The 25,249-nt window shown below is 32.2% G+C and overlaps 4 protein-coding genes and 1 long non-coding RNA gene across 10 annotated transcripts; 2 read left to right on the plus strand and 3 right to left on the minus strand.

The window, feature by feature from the left end:
• Positions 1–1,969: 1,969 nt before the first annotated feature.
• On the plus strand, positions 1,970–3,132 carry LOC100803890 (uncharacterized). Its single transcript, XR_418201.4, has 2 exons — positions 1,970–2,264; positions 2,514–3,132. It is a non-coding gene; the product is annotated as an uncharacterized lncRNA (long non-coding RNA).
• Positions 3,133–6,348: 3,216 nt separating this feature from the next.
• On the plus strand, positions 6,349–8,358 carry LOC100804242 (ubiquitin receptor RAD23b). Of its 2 annotated transcripts, none has more exons than XM_041009764.1 (5): positions 6,349–6,453; positions 6,642–7,455; positions 7,525–7,634; positions 7,897–7,975; positions 8,080–8,358. In XM_041009764.1, the coding sequence occupies exons 2-5, from the start codon at positions 7,426–7,428 to the stop codon at positions 8,185–8,187; spliced, it is 327 nt and encodes a 108-aa protein (XP_040865698.1). In that variant the 5' UTR covers positions 6,349–6,453; positions 6,642–7,425; the 3' UTR covers positions 8,188–8,358. The 2 variants fall into 2 exon arrangements, with proteins under 2 accessions (XP_040865698.1, XP_014623014.1); XM_014767528.3 differs by having other exon boundaries at positions 6,642–7,054.
• A 1,129-nt stretch (positions 8,359–9,487) lies between these two features.
• LOC100796267 (protein FAR1-RELATED SEQUENCE 6) lies at positions 9,488–14,872 on the minus strand. 5 transcript variants are annotated; one of them, XM_041009765.1, is made up of 3 exons: positions 13,140–13,169; positions 11,755–11,919; positions 9,488–11,673 (listed from the first exon to the last, which is right to left on the minus strand). In XM_041009765.1, exon 3 carries the CDS (start codon positions 11,661–11,663, stop codon positions 9,717–9,719), a length of 1,947 nt encoding a protein of 648 aa, XP_040865699.1. In that variant the 5' UTR covers positions 11,664–11,673; positions 11,755–11,919; positions 13,140–13,169; the 3' UTR covers positions 9,488–9,716. The 5 variants fall into 5 exon arrangements, with proteins under 5 accessions (XP_040865699.1, XP_040865700.1, XP_040865701.1 ...); XM_041009766.1 differs by having other exon boundaries at positions 9,488–11,640; positions 13,140–13,161; XM_041009767.1 differs by having other exon boundaries at positions 9,488–11,595; positions 13,140–13,160.
• A 1,220-nt stretch (positions 14,873–16,092) lies between these two features.
• LOC100814223 (ent-kaurene oxidase) lies at positions 16,093–18,617 on the minus strand. The gene is made up of 8 exons (XM_003546551.5): positions 18,349–18,617; positions 18,103–18,263; positions 17,859–18,020; positions 17,627–17,767; positions 17,293–17,547; positions 17,061–17,222; positions 16,786–16,980; positions 16,093–16,697 (listed from the first exon to the last, which is right to left on the minus strand). The coding sequence occupies exons 1-8, from the start codon at positions 18,479–18,481 to the stop codon at positions 16,383–16,385; spliced, it is 1,524 nt and encodes a 507-aa protein (XP_003546599.1). The 5' UTR covers positions 18,482–18,617; the 3' UTR covers positions 16,093–16,382.
• Positions 18,618–20,217: 1,600 nt separating this feature from the next.
• Positions 20,218–22,159, minus strand: LOC100804768 (aspartyl protease family protein At5g10770). The gene is made up of 2 exons (XM_003546859.5): positions 21,941–22,159; positions 20,218–21,754 (listed from the first exon to the last, which is right to left on the minus strand). The coding sequence occupies exons 1-2, from the start codon at positions 22,080–22,082 to the stop codon at positions 20,484–20,486; spliced, it is 1,413 nt and encodes a 470-aa protein (XP_003546907.1). The 5' UTR covers positions 22,083–22,159; the 3' UTR covers positions 20,218–20,483.
• Between the last annotated feature and the right edge of the window lie 3,090 nt (positions 22,160–25,249).

Consider the following 25,249-nt stretch of genomic DNA (forward strand, 5'->3'; position numbering starts at 1 on the left):
CCCTCACACGTCCACCTTCACATCATGAACCCCCCTATATATCTTTGATGATGTGTGCCTCCCACGAGCCCTAATTAATGATTACTTGTTTAGCACCAGTGTGCTTGTCCTCTCTTTGAATCTGCACATGCGTCTACCACTCTTCCATGCGCAAGAACCTCAACTGCATGTATGCACAAATGATAAAGAAATTAAAGAGGCAAGGATGAATGTTCATTGTGGTTGACTACGATAGTTGTTTTAAGTGGCTAAGTCACGACGAGATAGTGGATTCAGTGTCTTCAATGGTGTGGAGGATGACATTCGTTACATGGTTCTCTGGGTATGGTCGTTTTGGAGCCACAGGTAGGTTGTGCCTATCATCGACGCTTCTATGAGCGATACTCCCCTGGAGAACTCAAAGAACCCTACACGTTTGATTGTTATTTCTTTTATAGAAATAAATGCCATTTTTTTAAAAAAATAAAATAAAATCGACCAACTTGTTATAATTGGTCAAATTAAAATCATTAATCCATCGTAAACCATTTACCTAACTAGTCAACCCTTGTGTTTTCCTATTTTAATTTATTCCATGAAATTACAAAAGGAAAAATACTAATAAATTAAGTAAGAGGTTAACTTGGCAATGTATTTTTTTTTTTTTAAGTATAGTGTGCTGAGTTAAAGAACCGTGATAAGTATTTGTGGCATATTATGAGTCAGTTTATTTTAATTTTAAATTAAATATTTTTTATATAAATGTTTTTTTAAGAAATAGATAAAAAAATTGATAATTTTAAAGCAGACATATTTTAAATAAACAAAAATAATAAAAACTATTTATTTTATTAAAATAAATACTTATTACAATAAATAAATTTAAACAAATTAATTTTGCATGCAATTTAGAATAAAGTGAATATATACCCACAGGAAGTATTAGTACATAAGTTTTCTAAAATGAAATTGTGACCCCCGTTTTATTATTTGTCTAAGTGATGTAAAAATATTAAATATATTTTAGGTTTAATTATATTTTTTTGTTTTTATTTTAATTAAATCGTATGTAGATTTACTTTCAATTTTCTTTATGTTAGTTTTTTTATCATTGTAATAATGATGGTGTGAAGTGGAATATTCAGTAACTTTGTTTATTATTAATCTTTTCTAAAAAATTCGGTTAGCCAACTTAATGAAATATTTTCTCTCGAATACTTTTTTATATTTAAAATCTACAAAATATTTAAATATAATATAATAAAAAATTAATGTCTACACAATAATAGGATAAAACAATTTTATATTGTCTTTCAGTTATAAATTTTTATTTGAATTACTTTATCATAATTACTTTAAAAATTAATAATTTTATCATAACGTGAGTTTGTGATAGGATGATCATGTAAAACTTTTGATATGTATATAACCATTCGCCGCTTATAATAATTGGCATATTTTAAGTAAAAGAAGGTGATGAGAAACAAAAATTTATATAAAATATAGATAGATAGTTAACTAAAAAAAACAAGTAAAAGAAACAAAAATGGTAGATACTTTAAACAAAAAAAGTTAAATTTGAAATGAATTAAAAAGAAATAGGTAAAATTGTAAATTTGGTCTCTCTATTTATTTCAAATTTGTAATTTTGGTCCCTGTAATTTAATTCATGAATTTAATCTTTCATTTTTTTACAATCCTATTTTTTTCGTCTTCAATCCTGAAATTAGACATTGATTCCCATGTATTATTTTTATTGGACATTAACCGTCGAGTATTTATTAAACTTCAACTTCACACATATAATTAATATCAATCTCTAATAAAATCGTGACACAATCAACGTTGAAGATATCAAGATTAAAAAAACTAAATTCCTTGATTAAATTATAGGGACGAAATTTATAATTTTAGAAAAGAAAAGAAATATGATAAGTAGTTTGTGTTTTATAGAAGGGTGATAACATGAGAGCGTGTTTATTAATAATGATGGCCCCTTGTTGACTGGTGAAGGTGAATAAATAAGATTAAAGGAGTAGGAGTATGAATAATAATTAAAATCAGGTGTCGGTGATCTGAGGAAGGGTGATGAATCATAATAGTAATAGGTCTGGCCGGGTTAAAAAGAATAGCAGCGGGGCCACTTGGGCAGAGGAAGAAGATCAAGAAGACAACAACATCATCACCCTCACCAAACAAGCTTATGGAGATTTGCCGCAACATCATTTTCCCCCTCAGGCGTCTCTGCCTTGCTCTCTCTGCTCGCCTCAAGCCTCGCAAAAACGGTATTCTTTATTTTATTTTCTCCAATTGCTATGCTCTCCCTGCACAGATTCCTTTAGCTTCCTTGCCTTCTTTTCTTTCCACTTCATTACTATGCACATACACTTCAGTGGTGCCCCTCTCCTCAAAACAACTTCATAGTCTGTATTTTATAGTGACCCCCACAACCAATAAAAATTATCAGAAAATGATGGTGAATTTATAATACAGTATGATACATCTCATAGAGACTACTTTTTTATTTGCCGCAGGAGCTGGACTGCTCAAGCTTCAGGATGATGTACAGACATGCGGATATCAAGATGTACAAGTGATGTGGGAAATGCTACAGAGAACAGAAGGTGAAGTTATAGAAAACCACCATCATAAGCGCAAGCAATTGCCCTTCTGGAGGATCTTTGTATGGTCCAACCATACTGAATCTGCAAATCATGCTTAATGTTAAAACCAGACACAAGTTTTAAGTTTACAAATAAAACCTCTACTGCAACTGGCAAGCCACCCTCCTTTTATCTTTCCATTGCCAGCATCGCTTAGTGAGGCATCATGATTCCTCTCTTCTTCTTGGCTACTAAAACTAAGTACAAGTCATAACAAAATCATCAGGTTTCTCTTTTACAACTGAAACTTTACTACCCTGTCACAGTAGTAGTATATATATATACATATGCCAATAGTTTCAACCCAAGAGCATTTTGGGAATAGCTACTGTTTCTCTAACTGCAAACCAAGTAGGTTTCATGTCTCACTGACATTGAACCAGCGCCTAGTACGCCCGGAAGATTACAATAATTAACACTGGTCACTCTTAGTAACAAGCAGCAGCAGAGTGTTTATTATCTCAAGTTTATTATATTAAGTTTTGTAGAAGTGAGCGCAACGCATTATAATCTAAAATTTATCCACGCTCAGACCACAACTGTGTTTAACAAAAGAAAGACGCATCCAAGTACATCAATCATAGTATGATATACGTGAATTTCTATTTCAAGAGTCCAAAATCACGCCTAACCGGTCAAATGTAATGGAAGCAGTACATCAGATTGTTCCAATAATTGTATACCAATTCTAAAAGATTTGATATTATCACACAACTATATATCATTTTCCCCTTCTTCTCATCATCTTTACCTTCACTTGGATTGAAACTAATGTGGTGGGTTCTAACTACTAACCGTCCTAAAGTACAATTTTCAATTCAATGATTTAAAAGAATGTCAAAATTAGATTACTTCTGGAACAAAAAAAGAACATTTCACAAACATCCATAGCAAGTTTCATATTTGATATTTGTTGCTTTCTTTTCGCCGCGTACGTAAATATTAACCACCGACTGAGTAAAATATCCAAATATCTCCACTTTCAAACGAAATTACAGATGTGATGCGATTGTTCAAAAAAATCTTGTTTTGAATCTACAATAAGAAAAATATTTCTTGCACAACCTCTACAACTTAAAAAAGAAAAAATAAATAAGAGATAAATAATTGATTTGATTGATGATATAATGGAATAGGAAAAGAAAATTATTATTTAGATGCTTAAAATTTTTTATTGTCAATATATAATCAATTCTAGTATAGTAACAGTCAGTCAAGAAGGTAAAGATTGTCAAGGATGACTTATTTCAATTTCCAACTCATCTCAAGGAGGCAATAAGCTAGTCTACAAATAAGTTAATTCAAAATTTCAAATCATGCACGAAAGTTGGTGCGCAAGAATTTCATTGTTCGAGCTTTAGGAATATTATCGTTAACTACAGAATTGAACAGTATGAAAATCAATATGACTGCGAGGATAGAACTTTCATAACAGCAATATACCTTAGTGCAAGTCTCTTGACAACAATTTAGTAGTTGGTTTGATAATTAAATAATTTGTTTCGCCATATAATTTTAAAGGTGCATGTATTCAATACAAAAGATATGCTTGAATAAACACTTGAATCAAACACTTATTCAACAATAACTTATCAATCAACAACTTTTTACAAAATGATAGCCATTTGTGTCACTTAACTAAATTATTTAGGTTTAAATTTAGATCTTGGATATGATGTATATATATGTCATCTTGAAAGAAGAATACTAAACTTGTGTGTACTTGGAGTGTCTAAACAAAGATTAATCATGACATCCGATTGTTGAATACTTCATATTAATGTCATGATAAACAGCAATAATAATAATATTAACAAGTTAGTGTGTTTGGGCCTATTTATAAGAAATAAATTGTGTTTTTCTTTGATCTAAGAATTATAAGAAACAATTACATACATTTTAGATTACAAACATTAACATTAAATGCAATCTGGGACATTTAAATTTAAAGACATTTTTAAAATAAAATTTAAATTTACGATAGTATTAATTAAAAATAACTAATTTGATCACTTTTTTATTTTGATGTTTTGTCCTGTATTTCTTATATATAGGATGAATCGTTAGTACCATATAAATATAAAAGTTAAAATAATTATTTTAAAAATTTAAAATTTAGCTTATCAAAATAAGTTAAATTTTGTAGGAAGGTCATAAGCTACTTTTATAAACTTTAATAAGCTTTTATATAAGCTCTTCTTTCATAGGCTCCAAAAATTTAATTTCTTTTTGCAATGACTGATTGACTGGAATCTTTAAGTCAAATTTTTTAACATAGACAAACATTCAATGCTATATGGTTGAGGCAGGCTGCAAGAATGTCCTCGATCGGTCACTTTGAAGTGATGAATTATGCGGGAAAAAAGTAGTTTAAAACTGAATTTCTAGCAGCCAGAGACACTAGTACACTCTTAGTGTAAAACTAATTAAGGCCATTTAGTTGAGTCCAGTTATCCAAAAGCTGTACGAATGAAAAATCTATTAAGAGTAAACAACCACCTCTGGGTTTATGCAAGTAAATGGTAATGAAAGCGTCTAGCCAGTAGCAGTGGTTGGTAGTTTGTTCTCAGCATTTTGGAACAAATGCTATGAAATTGAAAACTTTGCAGGCTTTGCTGGAGCTGAACCGGCATCACTTGCTGGTACGGGTGATATTAGCGGAACAGGTGAGTTCAGATTGGGATTATGAGGCACCACTGAAATATCATTGTCCAAGATAGTTGCTGAATCTGCTGTACGCTGGGTATTCCGACAACACTTTATTTATGTCAAAACTACTACTACTACTCACACCGCAAAGGACATAATTAATAACTAGCACCATTGTCCAAGAATATACAAACTACCTCTGCTACTCTTCTTCATCGATAGATTTTAGACTCACGTACCTAGCAACTAGAGATCATTACACCTTTACACCTTTAGGGATACCCACATCTATATATGCTTCTCAACTCAGATCCGTATCTCAAGTTGTTCCCTACAAATTTTTAGGAGGTTTACTCGGATCGATGCTACTTACGTGAATGGTGCCACTTAATTTCTTCACATTAGAAAAACAATTAATAATTTGTTAAGCATATTACCGAAGCATAGAATATTACAATAAACAAATTGAAATAGAACTTATAAGATTTTACGAGACCTCAATCAAATCAAGCATGTTAGCAATAATTTTAATATATTCATTTATTAATTTCATAACCATTTTCATTAACAAAATGTAATTTATATTATTATATTTTCAATTTTTTATTGTTCCATATCTTGTGCATATTGCACGACCATAACACAGTATTTTTTATATTTAATTTTATGTTATTATTTTTCAGATATGACTATTAAAATAAACAAATTTTTCATATCTGATAAATTTTTTTATTTAGATAATAACATTGTAAAAAAAAATTATATCGTTAGTTAAATTTAAATAAATTAGCATTCATCACTGTTTTTATCTTTAAAAGTTAAAATGAAGTACACTCATTCAATTGAGAAGGGCCAGGCTTATGTCCAGATTTCGTTCAGCCTGTTGCACTCAGATGTCATTTGACCTGTAATCTTCAATTTGTTCAATCTTCAGATTCCTCAGATGCTTTCACTTTGGAGTACACTACAGCCACACACAAACTGATGAAAATACGCTAAAATTCCGAAAATTCAGTTCAATAATAATGTTAAACTATAAAAGACAGTTGATATGCATTCCACATGCAACTTGAATAGCCCTTATACCATTATGGGTAGCCCAAACTTAGGCTCAACAAATTCTAATCCACAATGGAAAATTAAGTTGTATTACAACCAAGGGGTAAAGCGTACCAGACCCAAATAACTAAAATCTAAATTCCTATTTACACACTCTAGCGTTGTAATTATATTTGTCATAAATTGATATAATATCACCCTCTTGTTGCAATTAACAAATTTAGTTGTTTGCCATTTTCCTGTTTCCTGTAATCAAGCCTTCTAATAAACATTTCAGTATCATTTTTGCAGTGTGACTACAGATACTTATGGTCAGGCTGCTTCAAATTTAGTTGCTGGTAGTAGTCTTGAGCAGACTATTCAGCAAATTATGGACCTGGGTGGTGGCAGTTGGGACAGAGATACAGTTAGTCGTGCTCTTCGAGCAGCTTACAATAACCCAAAGCGTGCTGTAGATTATTTATATTCTGTATTCCTTAAGTGCTCATTGTAGAATCTAACTGCTTAAATTTTCTGCTGCATCTTTTGCAATTTAGCAATTATTTATGTACTTTTTGTTTGCAGAGAATTCCTGAAGCAGCAGAAATTGCTGTGCCAGCTGCTCCTTACCCAATCAGTCAAACAACGGAAACAGGTGGGGTCACCGCCGGGGCTGTTTCTGGGGTCCGGTCCCTAACTCATCTCCGTTGAATATGTCTCCACAGGTAATACTTATAGTTCAAATGGATCATCAGAAGTTTTTGTACCTTGTCACCGCCGGGGCTGTTTCTGGTGCTGGAGCTGGAATTGGATCCCTTGAGCTTTATAAGAAATGCCAAGACATAAAGCAAAAATATTTGTTGTTGGAGCATTCTCGTCTGTTACAATTATTTTATGGTTTATATGATTGGATTGGAGCTATTTGGAAATGTATGATGAATATGCATATGCCTAGTCAATATACTGCAGGGTTAGCACATAGAACAATTGACAATTTAGTACTGCAATTGATTTGTTATTCTTCTTTCGCTTCAAACTTTAATAGTTTTTAAGTAGCTGTTTTTATCAGCATTTTTAGTTTCAAGCATTACGCTCAATGGTGCAATCCAATCCACAAATTCTGCAGGTATCTAATTGGCTATTTTCTTGATCACCCAATATCTGACATATGGTCACTTTAACATTTCTATTGCAGCCTGTACTTCAGGAACTTGGAAAGCAGAATCTTAGTCTCTCAAGACTTATTCAAGAGCATCATGGTGAATTTCTCCAGTTGATTAACGATCCTGTTGAGGGTTCTGAAGGGTCAGCATACTGCTTGCCATATGTGTTATATGCTAGACAATTTTATTATATCATTGTGTTTTACTAACATTGATCCTGTAATCTGTTTCATCATTTGCTATTTCAATTTTTTAGTCTTTGGCCATGGTTGTAACATGAAAATAACCTTTTGACTATCAGCTTGATACCCTATCCAGGAATTATTTATAACACGACATGGAACTAGTAGTCTGTTATCTCAGAAATATTTTATTTAGAAATGTAACCCTCTTTCTTTTATTAGTGATATATTTGATCAACCTGAGCAAGATATGCCTCATGCTATCAATGTGACGCCAGCGGAGCAGGAGGCAATTGGAAGGGTATGTCTCTTATATTTTTAAGACTGATATTTGCTCATTTTATTTCCACTGACTTATCCATTAGCTTCATATATGTGCTGATTGATTTTACTTATTATACATAGCTTGAGGCTATGGGATTTGATAGAGCCTCAGTCATCGAGGCATGTGACCGTGACGAGCAATTGGCAGCCAACTACTTACTGGAAAATGCTGGAGATTTTGAGGATTAAATCACTAGCCCACATTGATTTGTAGTTTTGTTTGGGGCTTTATTTTTACTTTTTTGTTGGGGACGCTTAATAATGTGTCTTGGCAAATTTAAGTGGGTAGAGTTTTGGATTTGGTTTGACGTATTTAACTGAGACAATGATTATGATTACAAAATATTCTGTTTTTATGCATACTATTTATATTATTTGGATTTAAACAAATTAGAATTATCAATTTTCTATGACGTCTACGAGATAAAATGTTTTCAGGAATTATTAAATCATAATTATCTTTTTCTTTTTTTCTGTTATTTTTTATCTGTTGTTCTTGTAATATATTTATAAAAAAAATTGTATTAACATGAAGTTTTTCTGGGTATTTATAATAAATGTTGCATTTATTCTTTTAAATTAATGAAAGATTCATGGTTGGATACATAAAAAATTGTTTATTGTTTTTTCTCGACAGATGAATAATAAATATTTCTTTTTTCATGAATGGACAAAAGTTACTCTTGATATTAGATTGGTTTAGTTTATACAACAGTGTTTCTGGTTATCTTCCAGATGAAATAGCAAAGCTCTAATTGTAAGTTGATCTATTGGTAGTTGGTTCTATTTTTTCATTTTAATTAGCACCAATGTTAGCTTTCTGCATTGCAGCAGATTCTGATACAGCTATTTTGGTCATGTATTTGCGTCTAATTTTCTTTTTATTTGTTTTATACTATATTTGAGTAGGGAAAAGGAACTCGACTTTAATGCCAGAACCAAGGCAGTGACAACATACATAAAAGTCCACTGTAAAACAGATAAAATGACATAAGCTTACTAAAAGCTTATAAGTTAATTGATTTAATTAAAAATATTTCATAAGATTAACTGATAAATTAGTTGATTAATATCGAATGACATAGAATAATATTTAATACTTTTAATAGTCAATTTTTTTTAACAACTTATCATCTTAAAAAGTAGGACAATAATTTTTTAAATTTTGTATTATAAAAGAATGGTAAAAATTTAGTGATTTTACTCATTAATATTTTAGTAACTTATGAGTTGTGAAAAATAAAGATTTGGTCAAATTAGTTTTATGCTAATCAAGAAACTTATAAAATTCTTGACCAACTTATAAACTAGTTTTTACCAAATTCAATCAATTAGTTTACAAGTGTTTTGCTTTCCAGCTAATTTATAAGTTTCAGTTAGCTTCTGCCAGCTTATTATCTAGTTTTATAGTTTTATATATGCGTCCATCCGGTCTTGCATGGTAATCATTGTTAGCATCATGCCGTTTGATATTTGTTGGCATGCGTCGTTATAGAACAAATCAAATTCAACATTTAGGATGATTGAATTTTTCGATACAAGGGAGATGCAAATGCGAAGGATTAACCCTACTTTATAACATCAGTGCATCTCCATCTGAAGAGACTGGGCTAGTGCTACTCGAATTAGTTGATGGAATTATTTCTGCATGCCGTGTTTACTTTTAAGTACCTATAAAATCGCAAATATACGATGCCGATGCCCTAGTTATACAGACATCAATACTTGTACATTATATTGGGATCCTCAACGTTAACAAGATGAAGCTTGCTCAATATATTCTCCAATGCATGTACCGCAGTCCTGTAATGATCATGAGATTTCTTACCTTCCTCTACAACCTTCACAACCTGTCTGTATAAATGGTCATACCTATGAACTGGATTACTAATATGAATGCCACCACCGTTGTGATCATCAACATTGCTACGCTTCATATCTTTTCTCCATCGTGAAAGAATGTACTGAGCTGGGATCTCTTTTATCCCATTTTGGCTTAAGATAAATAAAGCATGCCTACACAAGTAACCTCTGAAATTGAACAAACCACAGATGCAAAGGACCTCCATTTCAGCTTCATTATAACACACCTTGTAATCTCTTGCATCTCTCTGATTTCCCTCAACTTCAACTTGTTCCTGGACAATGTATGTGACGACTGGGCCATCAGCATTTATCTGTCTGGAGTTAAAGCAAGAAAACATCCCTTCCACTTCCCTTTCAAACATTCTTAATATTTCATTGGTGTATAACTTTGAAACCTGCAAGACAAAGTAAGACCTTGATTTTGGCTCAAAGCTAGAAGATTTTGAGTCCAAATCTGCCAAAGCCTCAAGTTGTCGCTTTGTCTGTAAAATCTGATCATATTTTTCTAAAAATTCTTTTAGAGAAGTTTGTTCATTGAGGTACCCGTCAAAGAAAAATGATGCAACATCACTTGGTTGAATTGGAAGCATTCCTGCCAAGAAGATTTCCTTCAGATAAACTGGAGCCCACCGTTTCCGATCTTCATATAAAGATTGAAGCCATTTATTGTCTCTAGTTTCATTGCTTTTCATCATGTCCTCCCAAGTTGCTTCAAATTCCTCGGCCATCAGAGAGGAATAAACTGCTCTGCTCAAAGCTGCATTGGTTGCTTCATAATCAATGCAGACTCCCAGTTTTTCTGGAATTTTTTGCATTATATTAAACAAGCAAAGGCAGTGTGTAGATCTTGGAAAGACATCGGCAACCACAGTTTGCAAGATTCCACATTGGTTGGTAATGATAACTTGTGGGGGGCGTCCTAAGATACACGTAAGCCACGCCCTGAACAGCCATGTATATGATTCAATGGTGTCACCAGCAAGCAATCCACAACCAAACAAGATGGATTGCTTATGGTGGTTTATCCCAAGGAACAGAACCAGTGGAACTTGAAATTCAGCTGTCAAACACGCAGTATCAATTGCTACAACATCACCAAAATAAGTGTATGCCACTCTGGACTTTGCATCGGCCCAGAACAAATTCCGCAAGCATCCCCTCTCATTGACATCCACCACATAGAAGAAGTGTGGATCTGCCAATTGCTGGTGACTAAAAAAATTAAGAATGGCTTGAGAATCGCCTTTGTTCAGCTTCAACTGATTGGAATAGAGGGCGTTTTGGGATTCCCCTTCATCCTGAGCATCGACTATGACAGTTCGAAACATGGTAATTTTGTGAACCTGTTGAGCAGCAGCTGCATCTAAGTGGTGGTGGTGGTCATGGTCGTCGTCTAAGTGGAAGGTTCTTTTGGTCCCAAGAGGAATATGCTTATGAGACTTGTAAAACTTTCCACTGGTGGGGTTAATCAAGTGATTGTGGTCAAGCTCAACTTCAATAATTCTCCATCTAGTGGAGTCCATCAACCTGAACTTGATCATAGCAGGACAACCTGTTCTGGTTTCGGGTCTGGGGCGATTGGCTTCAGTTCTTTTCTTGAAGCCAGCACTGCTGCAGCTAAGTTTGGCTCTGTAACGTTCCTTGGTCTTGCGGTACCAGGTATTAGTGACCCTAACCCCAAAACCCTGTTCCTTGGCGTACCAATTATAGAAGTAATAGACATCATCGTAGCTGTCAAATTCCATTCCAACAGCAGGAGCAACAGGGACAGCCTCACTGTTCAGACACACTTTATCCATCTAATCTAATCTATCAAAATTCACAAACCCTAAACCTAAAAAATGCTTTCCAATTAACTACGGATACACAGAGTAACAGTAGTAGTATTACCTTATTACTTCTTCTTCTCTTCAATTGCTCCCTCGAGCGCAGGCAGGAGAGAGAGGCTCCTTTGGTACCACGCCGTCTCCATTTTTATTAACCTCTTGCTCCCACTTTACTTTACGCACTCTTTTCATTTTCTTGCTGCTCCTATTTTGTGTATATTTGGAAATGCTTCATGAAAATAAATAGCAATTGAAATCTAATAAGTACACCATTTCTAAAGAAAATATACTAAATGGTAATTTATGACTTTTATTGACACCATGTGAAAATAAAATGGATTACTCAGAATGATACTTGAGGGGTGAATACAGTACACAAAACTCTTTTTTCCAAAAACAAGTTTGTTCCTTTTTTTTCTTCTTCTCAAAAATAGTTCACAAACACACAAAATATTCTCAATGGATCATTATATGAAATTTCTTGAGGTTATTATTGATTGGACATGAATGCAATATGATTCTCGGGCTCAAGTTCCAAAGTTCTAACGCAATCCTAATTCACAACATTAAAATAATAATCAATAAAATAGCTAATGCTTAATTACTCTGGTTATCAATAACAAAGACCTATTAATCAATTATCAAAGTTTTTTTTAATCAATATAAGTGAATTTATCCTATAACTAAAGTAATTGAATAAGAAACAGTGAGGAAAAGAAATAGTGTCAGGGAGAAAAGAGGTATTATGTGTCTCTCCGATCTATGTATTATTTTAATTTATAAATAAAATACTATAGATAAAGACGGAGAAAGGAAGTTGAATATAACAGAATTAAATAAATTTTTAGTTATTAAATTTTTTAAAATTTTATTTTTACTTTTTATTTGACTAGTTAAGATCTTTTAATTTTTTTCATTAAATAATTTTACTTAATTTTTATTATCTCAAATTAAACGTGCAAACCAGAGAAAAAGAGAATTTAATCAATTTTTTTAAAAATAAAATAAAAAAGTATCCAAAACATCATTAAAGTAAAGTAAAGAGACTCTTATGTAGAACAATACTTTCAATAATAATAATTTTCTAGAATATATATATATATATATATATATATATATATATATATATATATATATATATATATATATTAACACTAATATAATACTCGTGCATATGCACACGCACGGATGAAGAGTGAGTACGTGCTGATTGAGTTTAATAATACAATTTATTAAATAATATAGATTTATATGAATCATGATTGAAATGTAATTTTATTTATAATTTGAATAAAAACAGAGTTAAATATAAGCTCACAATACAAATATTACATATTTATAGTTGGAATGAAAATGTTCTTAAAAATTTCAAAAACTTTACAAAGGATAGCAGAGCGGTAAAGAATGTGTTGTGATGGTATAAAATGATTTGGTATATAATCTACTTACCTTAATAATTGGACTTGCTGTTAGAATTATGTTGAGCAGCAAAAATAGATAAACCTGTTGATAAGAAAATATATATTGAAATGGTAGATTAAAATAAATTAACTCCAAAAGCAGGAATACTTTTGTAGCAGTCTTAATATAAGAAGATCTTATATGAAGTATAATTTAGTATGGCTACTTTTATAAGTAAGTAGTTTAGTGCGATAACTATTTGTTGAATTTGTCTTATTATTTGGATTTGCTAATAACATAAAGTTGGGCAACCAAAGAAGAGGAAGCAAGTTGGGCAACCAAAGAAGAGGAAGCTGTGATAGGCAAGTATATGGTATAAATTGGATAAATGACATTATTTTTTGTTAACAGAGTAACTTTCCACAATGATCTATGGAATATAATATTTTTTAAACATAGTAGCTAGTATGTAGATGAATTTGTGTACAACGAAGTAAAAAAAAAAAAAACCTGCAATGTAGATAGGTTAAGTGGTTTTCTTGGCTATTCAAGCTGAAGTCATAATTAGTTCATTCAACTTGTCTTGGAGACTGAATTTGTTGGTAGGATAACTTTGATAAAAAAAAGAAGTAGAGCTTCCAAATGACACCATTTGCTGCTAGATAAAATGTATATTGGATTGATAAATGAAAAAAATAATTCACACACTAAATATAATAAATAACATTTAGATAAACAAATTTAAAAGTAGGAGTAATCTTATAACAGTCAAAATATAAGAGAATTTATGTATAATAAAGTCAAAAAACCTACAATGTAATTGAAGTTAAGAAAATCTGTACTGTAGATAGATTATGATTTTTGTGAAATATTATAAGAAAAGATAGATTATGATTTTTGTGAAATATTATAAGAAAACCTGCTACAATTTCTAACACACCGTCTAAAACCTTGAGTTAATGCATGTTTCCATGTGTGATTCTCTTCTTTGGTCATGTGTTTGGTGATGATCAAACATTATAAATAAAATATTTCTGGTGTTTGGTGGAAACGTGAGTGGGAGCTGATAGGAAGAAGCCAACACGGCCCATGCTGATCGGCCCAAACGGAACATCAAGAAACCAACATATTTGGAGCACTACGTTTAGCTGATATAAAATCACAAACACAAATAAATAATTGTAGTAACTAAAATCCAAAAACTGTTATAAGCTGCTCAGGAGACATATTCCTTTTTCTGTTAGTGGGCGGAAACAGAGAATTCTAGTAGAATTCACCCAACCATTTTGTATTTAAATGAGCTTGCATCAATGAAATGGTATGAAGAAGAATTTCAGTAGAAATTACTAGTGTAGAATCGAGGTGCCAAACCTTCCGCCGCCACCAAGCTTCCATGGATTTCAAATTCGATGTCATTGCTTTCCAAGGTAATCAGCCAACTTTTCCCATCTTCTTCCTGTGCAAAGTCATCACCAAACAGCAGAAACCACACCGTGTCCCCTTCCCATGACAGTTTCCCATCTCTCCGTTAACGCCAAGCACCATGCACCCTCCCCCATCCCGGGGCCATCAGTCACCGGTTCCGCACGGAATCCCCCGGCCGCTGCATTCTTCCCTCCGACCTTCGCTTCTCCCTTTTCGTTGTGTTTGTGGCTATGGTCACGGACACGAATCTCGATTACCCCTTCCTCTTCACCGTCTTCTTTGCCATTCTCGTCGCTCGCTGCCAAATGGCTCTGCTAGAATCTTCATTCACTCATTCCTACCCCACTTTAATTTGGAACGCACTTTAATTTGGAATGCATGATTGAGTAACTTATGCATTTAAAAAATCAACTTTAGTTGCAAATGGTAAAATGAATTTCTTGTCATCTATTATCTAAATAAAAATTAATTCAAAAGCATATCAATTCTATAAATTCATATTAATTCCATAAAAGCAGATCCAGACACGCACTGCTGAATCATCTATCTAGCTTCTCAATGCATTAAAATTGGGGAAACACCGTCGAAGAGAAATTCAGGATTAGATTTTTCTCAGACAGCATATAAGATAATCATGCATACAACATCTCTAATAATTGGAATAAAGCTAAGAAAAATTTCTTAAAAATAAGATTTATATTTTTGTAGAAAAATATAACAAACTATTTCTTGGCAATAAAATATAATATTTATCTGACACATAATAGTATTATAATTAAATCATAATTCAGTAAAAAAAATATTTAATTACTTATTTGATCTTTATAATTTCATCATTTATACATTTTAGTCCTTATAGTTTTAAAGTAATTTTTTTAGTCCTTATAATTTGAAAGTGAATTTTTAGTCATTATACTTTATATTTTTATTTTTTTTAGTCCTTACCATCAAAATATGAGTAATATTATTAATTATAAAAATATTAACAAGTAATTCATAATTAATTTATGATAAAATAATTTATAATAAAAAATAATTGATAATTTATAACTAATTATTTTTATATTTTCTCTAAAAGATAATTAAAATATAAATTATAAAAACTAAAAAAAAATTCAAACTATAGGAATTAAAAGATATTTAAAATACATATTATAAAGACTAAAAAAATCACTTTTAAACTATAAAAAATAAAAAAAATAAAATATAAATTATAAAAACTAAAAAATTATTTTCAAACTAAAAAGATTAAAAGGTACAAATAAGAAAACTATAATGACCAAATAATCAATTTAACCTAAAAAAATATAAAAATGTGAGTTTTTTGAAATTTTTAAAAATTTCTTATCATTAAAACAAAATTATATATAAATTTCTTACCAGACTCGCGGTGGATGAAAAAAATATTAAAGAAATCACCAAAATTAACTTGAAAAATCTTGATTGAATATGTTTCATGAAGCCACGAAAGATATCGTTAGAAGAAGAGAAAACATGTTTGATCATTATTATTAGTGCCTGTGAATGTGAGGACCCACGAAGGTACAGGAAATGAATGCACTTGAGTCACATAAAATAACTGAATAAAAGGAATGCGCTTCAATATTTTGCTAGTCTTATAGCTACGCAAGGTGGCTTACATCATGATTCATGGATGAAAGTTAATGGGACTAGACACGTTGCCTTCCCACCGTGAAACAACTCAACATGAAGATGATGATGATTGTTACCAATTTTCTGGTTTTTCTTACAAATGATTGGAAGGTTTATGATGAAAAATAAACACATGCATAGTAAAAGCTTTATTCATGGATTAACTTGGTAAATAGAGAGGCAGCATTCATGCTAATAGCAACTCTAGCATGATTACTTGATTCTTGGCTTGAGTTTTACTAGCAGTGGATGGAGCTTGCGGGTGGTAAAGCACTGTGTATTGACATTCTCTTCCTCCCCTTGTCCGAGTTCCCACTCAAATTCCTGAACCAATCTTCCAATTGCAGTGCAAGCTATCAACATGGCCTGAAGAGAGCCTGCACACACCCTCTTCCCTGCTCCAAAGGCCATCGTCTTGAATAAATCCACGGGGTCATATTTCTCATCAAGAAACCTCTCAGGCATCCACTCATAAGGATTTTCCCACCGATTGCTGTCCATGTTGCATCCGTATATATTTATTGCGATCTGTTAACATGACATGAGCCTGTCAATCTCATATTAAACACAATATGGATATGGATGGTGAATTTAGAAAATAAATAAATAACTAGACCTCGCTTCCTGCAGGAATATGATATCCTCCCAATTGTGTGTCTTCATGAACATATCTTGGTGGAACCATGGGAGCTGGACTATGCTTCCTTAAAGTTTCATGGAATACTGCCCCCAAGTAAGGTAGCTTAGATAATTGGTCTTCTATAACATTTTCATGTCCACATACATATTGGAGCTCCTCATAAAGACGGTCCTGCCATATAAAGAGGATTAATCCGGTGAAAGTGTGTCCATAATGGGATAAACAACGAATACAATAGAAAAACAAACAACCTGACGTGTTTTGTCTTTGGCAAGTTCATACATAGCCCATTCAGTTGTAACTAATGTAGTATCAGATGTCCCAATAATGGTTTCCCAGATTAGCATGGAAATTTGATCTTCAGTCAGTTCTTTAGCTTCCGACACCAGGTAGTCAAAATAGCAATGTACTTTCTGTGACATCCCAAACAATCAAATTATAGTCATAGCATAGGCTTTGCACATGCAGTCAAGAAAACTTTACCTTTCCTGAAGCCATTCTGTTCTTCTGCTCATTCATCAAGGCCTTCATGACAGCTTTTCTGCGCACATGCAGATTCTGAATTTTCATCTCCATCCTCCTATTTGGAATCCACTTCAGGTATGGAAAGAAATCTCGCCAATCCACCTCAATTGCACCCTCCGATATATCGACCACTAGAATCTTATATATGTCCTCTTTTGATAATGTACTCCCAAGTTCCTCCACATAAATGGTCTCTACATTACTTCCCAGAGCCTGCCAGTCTTATAAATTTAAGTAATGTTCTACTCTCAGTCTCAGAGAATGTCTATTATTTAAGAAGGAGGGGCCTTACTTGCTTCAGTGCTAATCCAAATAGTTGAGTAGCGAATATTTTCCTAAAATTAGCTGCCAAATCAGAGAAGGTCTTGATATGTTCACTAAACTGGCTCAAAATATTTTCCATCATGGCTTCTCTGCGGATACGGTGTCGCTTCTAAATATTGAAAAAAACAAATACTAAAGAGACTCAGGAATCAAAAGAACCATAGACAGAAAAGTAAAGATAGAGAAGGTAACGAAAGAACCTGTGCATTGGCTCCTGAGAGGTTAGTAAGAATATGTCTTTTGACCGTTTTGTGAAATTCATTGTAGTCACTAGTGGCAACCATACATTTATCAGAAGAGAGAATCTTGAGTGCATTGGATAGCTTCCTTGTTGAAATTGATGAAAATCTGGTGACCATTGCCTGATCCAATATACTAATAAGCAATAAATGAAATAGCAAAAAGAAGAAGATGTAGATTTAATTGAAAAGAGTAGGGAGTGACCTCCTTAGCAAGGTGGGGAGAGTTGAGAACAATGAGAGTGGAAGCACCGGTTCGGATGGAATAGATGGGCCCATGTTTGTGAGTCATATGTGTGAAGGTCTTGTAAGGTTTCTTCTCCTTCAATTGCAGAAGATTCCCTATCACTGGTAATCCTGGAACCGCTGCAAGCACATGCAACACCAAATAAACCAACTTTATGATTCTGTTCATAAGTAAAATTTACATGCATGCAAACATGAGACATACCTGGTACTGGGGGAAGTGATCCGGCTCCGGCTCCGGCTCCGACTCCCGCATGTCTTCTAGTGAGTAGCAGGAGGAACAAGAGGATAGAAAAAGCAACTACGGCTACAGTAACTGAAAGGGTGAGGGACTCCATAGCATCTAACTTCTGATGGAATGAAGATGATGAAGGTGTGGTGTGGTCAATCTTGGAATTTGGAAGCTATAGTTATTAGTGAAAGCATCTTTCTCTTCCAGACTCCCAGTCGTGTCGTGCCACCAATCACCATCAGATACAAAATTCATAATTGACGTGAAAAAAGTAATTAAAATTGAATAACTTAAATAAAGTTTGTTGACACTTCTTAAAAGCATTTAAATTTAAATTTTTATTTACCATTAGTATAAGTGTTTTTATGATATTATTTATTTTTAAAAAATTTTAAAATATGTTTTTTTTTTTAAAATTAAAATTTTTATTTATATTATTTCTGGTCAGGAAGGTTGAATCAGATTTTTGAGATAATGATTAAAATAAAGAAAGTCATAAAAATAAACTTAATTCCCTTAAAAGATAACTGCACACAACAAATTGAGTCCCTAGAATAGAAAAATAATTAAAAATTTAATAAAAGAAAAGTTAAGTAGGTTAAAGAAAATTTAAATTTATCTACATAAAAATAATAAATTAGATAGATAAAAATGTAATAAATAAGTGATTAAGTTACTTTTTTTACCTATTTTTTATTTTTTTAAATCTGGCTCCTCTATTTTTAAATGTTCAATTTGTTCATTAATTTTTTTTAAAAATGTTCAAAATTGGCTTTTAGTTTAAATTGACACAAATGCGTTAATGAAACAGGCGAGAGGACAGTAACGTTTTTAAAGATGCTAACTTCGACGGAGTTGCTTAAATGATTAAAAAAAAAAAAGAATAAATTATGTGTAATTTATGTAAAAACTAAAAAGTAAAAAAGTAAAGCACTAGAATGGAAATAAATTTAGCAACTCTTGTTAAGAGAAATTTAAAAAAAAATAGTTATTATTGTTGGATGATTAATGCTCTCCCATATAATATTACTTACATCGAAGTGATAACACAACAAAAAATTGTCTTAAAAGTATTTGATTATCACAAAATGATTACAAGATTATAATTCATCCTCAAATTTGTATCATTTTACAAAACTCGAGTATCTCACTCAAGAATCATAAGAAATGATAACACTTTTATCCTAAAGACATTTTTCTCTTAACAAAATGATTTTGTTTCATAATCTCTCTTCATGTGTATCTTCTCCACTAATTATAAAGATTATCACCAACTACAATAAATAAATTCTCTTGAAAGTTGAAACAAAAATAACTTTCATTACATCTTTTCAAACAAATTTTATCTAGTAAAATACAATCTTCCACTTTATATTTAAATCATCTAAATCTTAATGATAAAAATTCAATTTTCATACATTAAATACACCTTATCTTTTGGTTTAAAACCCAACACTTATCACTCAAATCTTATTAACCACATAGATTTTACACATGATGAAGTGTTTCAAGCCAGTATCCCAAACAAGCTGCAATTTGTTCTACAAGGCACCCTATCTTGACAGAAAAATGGGATCAAATAGTATTACACAGCACATCAAATAAACAATAAAAAAAAAATGAAAGATGTGAAATAAACTTCGTCTGAAACTTATTTAATAAATACTTATAGAACTACATAATAGAAAAAGTTGTATAAAATAAAAAATAATGGCATGTTACTGTAGAACTTATAAAAATCAACCCGAGCGACTTGTCATGCATTAGACGGACAGAACAAAAACTTGGTGAATTGAGTAGATTATCTTATCTACAACAATGTTCATGAACTGAGGCTAAATATGTAGTTTCAGTTCCTAGCTTGTATTATTTCCATGCAAGTACGACATCTTACATTTAAGAAACTTAATGAGTCAATTTACAATCCAATCAAACCATCTTTGGTTTACAAACAGAAATTTAAAACACAATCACACTCAATAGAAAAAAATATATAAAGGACTAAATAAGAGAGATTCTTATGCTATGTCGGAAAATATAGTTATATGTAACTGGAAGATGTTAATGGCAATGGTATCCTCCGTATTTGAGTTAAATAAATGAGGTATTCAAGTGAAGGTGCAAGGCTCTTTAGCAAATCCTACCTGAGAGAGTTTGGCATCATATAACACCCTTTGGTTCCTCTGCTGATAGTTTCCAATGATCCCCATTTCATACTCATCAGAAAGACTAGCAAGCGCCAAACAAACCCGCGAAGCATCCTCTTTAACTAAATAGAATATGCCAGTTGCATCCACATTCAGCTCAGCATTGCCCTCAAAATACATGCTGATGGTAGGTATGTTTACTTGGTCATATCCAGTGAGATTAAAGCAGGTATCCAAAATTGAAAAGCCCGGTGCTGAAGGGAAACCAGAAAACTGTTCCAAGAACTTTGCCTTCAGAGCCTTGTACACAGATGGAGCCAGTCTTGAGATTACTGTCCCGGAATCAAGTATTACCCCACCATTTCCAAAACTTGAAGCTTGCACATGCAGACTCACACCACCCACATCTATGCCAGTGAGATTCAGTATATAAAAGTTGGACAGCTGAAGATTAGGAAGCATCCTGGTGTAGGCAATGGGAGTAACATTTTTGAATACTCCAGACTGATTACCCATAACCAACGAGCCTGAAGCTCCAGCTTGATCAGTTGAAGGTAAGCAGTAAGAAAAAACTCCTCCAAATGTAGCATTGGTTTGAGAGATCATTGAGAGCTCACTTCTTCCCAACCCCATAAGCCCTGAGGCTCCTCCAAAGAGACCTTTGTTGTTCCTTCCACAACCAAACACAAAATTACTCACTGAAATGCCTCCAAAACCCAGCTTCTCAATCCCCAGCTCCCCACTAGTATATGATCCATCACCATAGTTAACCACATAGTCACAAGTTGCAGATGTTGATGGATCACTGCCACATGCTCCTAATTCGAGAGACTGACAGGTTGTTGAGTTGCACAGAATTGGTTGATAGGAAGGGGAAGTAGAAGGTTTGAACAAAGGTCCGTTTTGATTATAACATGACCGGCAAGGCTCGCATTGGACCCATGTCAAGTCGCTTCCAGTGTCTACTATCACGCTCATGTTCTGGCTACCCAATCCCATTGTCACAATGTAGTTTAGAGTTTGGAATTTTATGCCAGAAGTTAATGGAACTTGGGTTTCCGAGGAATCTGCAATTTGGCTACTAGAGGTCCTTTTTCGAATGTGATTTTGAATTGAACGAACGTGGAGACCATCCAGTACCAACTGTTTCTCAACCCAATCACCTTTTCTCTCTGACTCTGAGCACTCACCTCTGTCCTTCATTTCCAGTATAATAGCGCCTTTCTCCTTTCCTGAGAACCAAAAAGATTATTGTAAATTGTATAATGCAATCTAGACAAACATAACAAACAGTATTGACATCCTCTCATTAACAACTTCACTCAGGACTAAGATATGAGTATGACAGACAGACACAAAGAGCAAGCAGTTTTAGATCCATAACAGTAAAAAGAGAAAGTAAGTGCTGCTAAACAGACTTGATTGGGGGAGGAGGCACTCCGGGGTGCCATGCTGCAGTTTCCTCTGCAAGTGGAAGGTCTTGGTTTGAACGCCACTGGCAATGCCAATGACGAGGTAAAGAGAAAGAAGGAAGAGAGAGTATGGCGTTGAAGCGGCCATTGTTGGGTTGGGGGGGATAAGGAAATACAATTGCAAGAGAAGCACAAATAGAGAGATTCTGAGTGATGGAATTTGGCATGAGAACAAAAGAGCAAGAGCTGGCTTTGAGAATTGAGACCCCACTTGTGCATGAGAAATTATTGGGGTTTCACGTGCACATATTGAGAAAAGAAAAACAAGTGCTCAATGTTTGTTTTGTTGGCGCAGTGGGTCCAAGTCCAAGGGATGGATTGGTACATACATGTCAAGTTGTAAACAATTAGAGACTACTGAAGAAGAATTTCTTGGATTGAGGGACTTTGGACTTTCTTTTCTATGATCTTACTCACGGAATCATCTGTACATGGTGGCTACTTTCAACTTTATTTCCGGAAGATGAGTCCTGGGATCGTATGGAATGTCTGCGTTTTTAATTTGTACGTACAAGTTGAGTTTGTTCTGTTTTATAGAAAACTGAAAATCAACAGAGACAAAGCTATACTCAAAACAGTTCCACTCCGAACCAATCAAAAGTCTGAGGAATTCATTTGGTTTTTATATAAATTAAACATGGTCTGTTATAGATCTTTCTCACATTAAACACTGAAATAAAATAAATTTCTTCCACAAAACTTGATTTAAGTTTTGGAAAAGTCAAATGAACAAATTTTTAAAAAGTTTAAACATGGAAATTGATTTTAACGTATCAAATAATATTTTTTATAAGAAAAAACTAATTCATTGACTCACTCAATTTTCTTTTTGTAAGTGTTTGTTTAGAGTAAAGAATGATTTTTTTTTTTTTTGTTTTCGATATTTTCTTTGTTCAAAGGTAATATGTTTGAGACATGATCACACATTAAATATCAACATCATCTCTTTTAATGAGAATTCAAATCTTGATTCTTTTTTGTGAGAGATTAATCTCTGTTGCTAGACTCAACCTCCTTTGATAAGTAAAAAATGATTTAAGTAATATCTTGGAGTCTAACAAATAAAATAAAATAAAATAAGTGATTAAAAGATAATACTCCACCAAAGATAGCTAATTAAATTTTTTGAAAAATATTAATCACCAGTAAATGATTCACACACAAGAAGTAAAGAATTCCTATTGAATTACAAGACATTAACACTTAATTAAAAAAAGATTAAATTTCATTTAAGTGGTGATTGTTGACAAATTAATTATATAATTACACTAATTACGCGAGGGATGAATATAATGACACACATTGACGCCTTTCTCTTCCCACTTACATATCTCTTCTCTTTCTTTAATTAAACATCATTTAATTGAACACTTTCTTTCTCTTTTTTTAATTATCAATATTTAATTGAACACTTTGATTAAGCACACGTGTTTATAAAAAATTATTTTGGTTTCCAATTTATTTTTACATTCTAATTTTTATATTTGCTTTATATCATTCGTTTTTATTTTATTTTTATCACGTCACCTAACATATTTATTACTTTATTAGAACAATTTTTTTTATGAGAAAAATTCAAACTAAAAACCAAGAGAGAATATCACAGAGGAGATATTGACCAACAAAGGCAAAACAAGAAAAGTTCAGGACTAAAGTAAAAAATCTTATAAATCTGATTTCTTAAGATTGTACATGATATTCTTGTCTTTTAAATTTTATATTAATCCTCCTTAACTATTTAAAATCATTATATTAACACTTTTATTATCAAGAAACACATTTACTTTGTGTATTTTTGTAAGGAGGTAATTATAAACATTAAAAAGATAATAATGTTAGTGTAATTTACATATGTATTGTGTTGTGAAACCATGATTGGATAAAATACTGAACTTGACATTTCAATTCAAATTCATAGGACATTAAATTTGTGAATTTTTTTATTTATATATTATTCAACTTTGTCAATTTGATAATTTCTATTTAATTTAAAACTTCATCTTCATACTTCAATTCTAACATATTGCGTTATCTGTTTTCCCCTTTTTATCTATCTCTTAAATTTTTAGTGAGTTTACTATTAAAGAAAAATGGGTGTGTGTGCGCTTCAGGACATTCTGCATATTTTTCTTTTTATTTCCTCTTCCTTTACTTTTCTTAAATTCATTCCAATCAACAGACTCTTAAATTCCTAATGGCATTAAATTCTTATGACAGTGTGTAACCTTGGTGTTTCATTTGGTAATTTAATATTATGTCATTTTCAAGCAATTCAAACGAATAGTTGTAGATAATGTCAAATAAACACCGCGAGAGATCAGAGGAAAATCATGAAGATGACTTGTTCTATAAATATAATGCCTACGTACATATTTATATCTAAGAATCCAATGGCTTTAATTACTCTTAAACCAGAATCTGTGAATTCAATAGTCTAAGCTTTATATTTATTTATCCAGCTATCATGGTAAAAGTCAAGCAGCGATATGCAAATGTGCAAACTTTGCGAAGGAACAGCTGGAATGATTCGGTGCCAGTTTCTTGAACTTGGCTATGACAACATAGGCAGCGGCATAATATAATAGTACTTCATCAAATAAACACTGATGCTGTTGGAAATAAAAAGCAACCAAACTTCCAACATTAACCCCAATATTAGATGAAAAGATAATTAAAAGTTGAAAAATTATTTGACAATTGAAAGTTGAAAAATTAGTAATTAAATTATAAGTATTTGATAAAATTAAGTAGATGAAAAGTGAAAAATAATAAAATTATAATTTTTTAAAAAAATAACTAAATAAATAAATAAATATACTGAGAATAAAAATATAAAAATTAAAAGATAAAAATTAATATTTTAAAAAATATTACTTCAAATAAGCGTTAAAACACAATTATTCAAAAAAAATTATTATCAAACAATCAAATAAAATTTTTAACTAATAAAAAAATTAAAAATTAACTAAAATAATTTACCAAATATAACCATATCATCGGGCATATAAGGAAATATAAATGTTGGTTACTCATTGCTTTGCAAACGTCTTCTGAAATAAAGAGTGATGTCCCCTGTTTGGTAAACATCACATACTCTCCCATTATTATTATGATTACTTTGGAAGGGTCCTGGACTTTTATACTACATATACTAGTTTTCAGTCATAAATTGTTTAACTTCGGAAACATCATGATAGCAAGGGGTTTCTGGGGGCAATTTCTTCAAATTAAGTGCCATACTACCATCACACTTAA

Source organism: Glycine max, chromosome 15, assembly GCF_000004515.6.
Source record: "Glycine max cultivar Williams 82 chromosome 15, Glycine_max_v4.0, whole genome shotgun sequence".
Classification (NCBI taxonomy): domain Eukaryota; kingdom Viridiplantae; phylum Streptophyta; class Magnoliopsida; order Fabales; family Fabaceae; genus Glycine; species Glycine max.

Coding starts and splice junctions, on each gene's coding strand:
- LOC100804242 (XM_041009764.1), top strand. CDS start 7,426: ATGGTGCAATCCAATCCACAAATTCTGCAG. Junction 7,456..7,524: donor CCAATCCACAAATTCTGCAG/GTATCTAATTGG, acceptor TTTCTATTGCAG/CCTGTACTTCAGGAACTTGG. Junction 7,976..8,079: donor AGCAGGAGGCAATTGGAAGG/GTATGTCTCTTA, acceptor TATTATACATAG/CTTGAGGCTATGGGATTTGA.
- LOC100796267 (XM_006597026.4), bottom strand. CDS start 11,663: ATGGATAAAGTGTGTCTGAACAGTGAGGCTGTCCCTGTTGCTCCTGCT.
- LOC100814223 (XM_003546551.5), bottom strand. CDS start 18,481: ATGGAGTCCCTCACCCTTTCAGTTACTGTAGCCGTAGTTGCTTTTTCT. Junction 16,981..17,060: donor CCAAAGACAAAACACGTCAG/GTTGTTTGTTTT, acceptor TTTATATGGCAG/GACCGTCTTTATGAGGAGCT. Junction 16,698..16,785: donor ATATTCCTGCAGGAAGCGAG/GTCTAGTTATTT, acceptor TCATGTTAACAG/ATCGCAATAAATATATACGG.
- LOC100804768 (XM_003546859.5), bottom strand. CDS start 22,082: ATGGCCGCTTCAACGCCATACTCTCTCTTCCTTCTTTCTCTTTACCTC. Junction 21,755..21,940: donor GTGCCTCCTCCCCCAATCAA/GTCTGTTTAGCA, acceptor TTTGGTTCTCAG/GAAAGGAGAAAGGCGCTATT.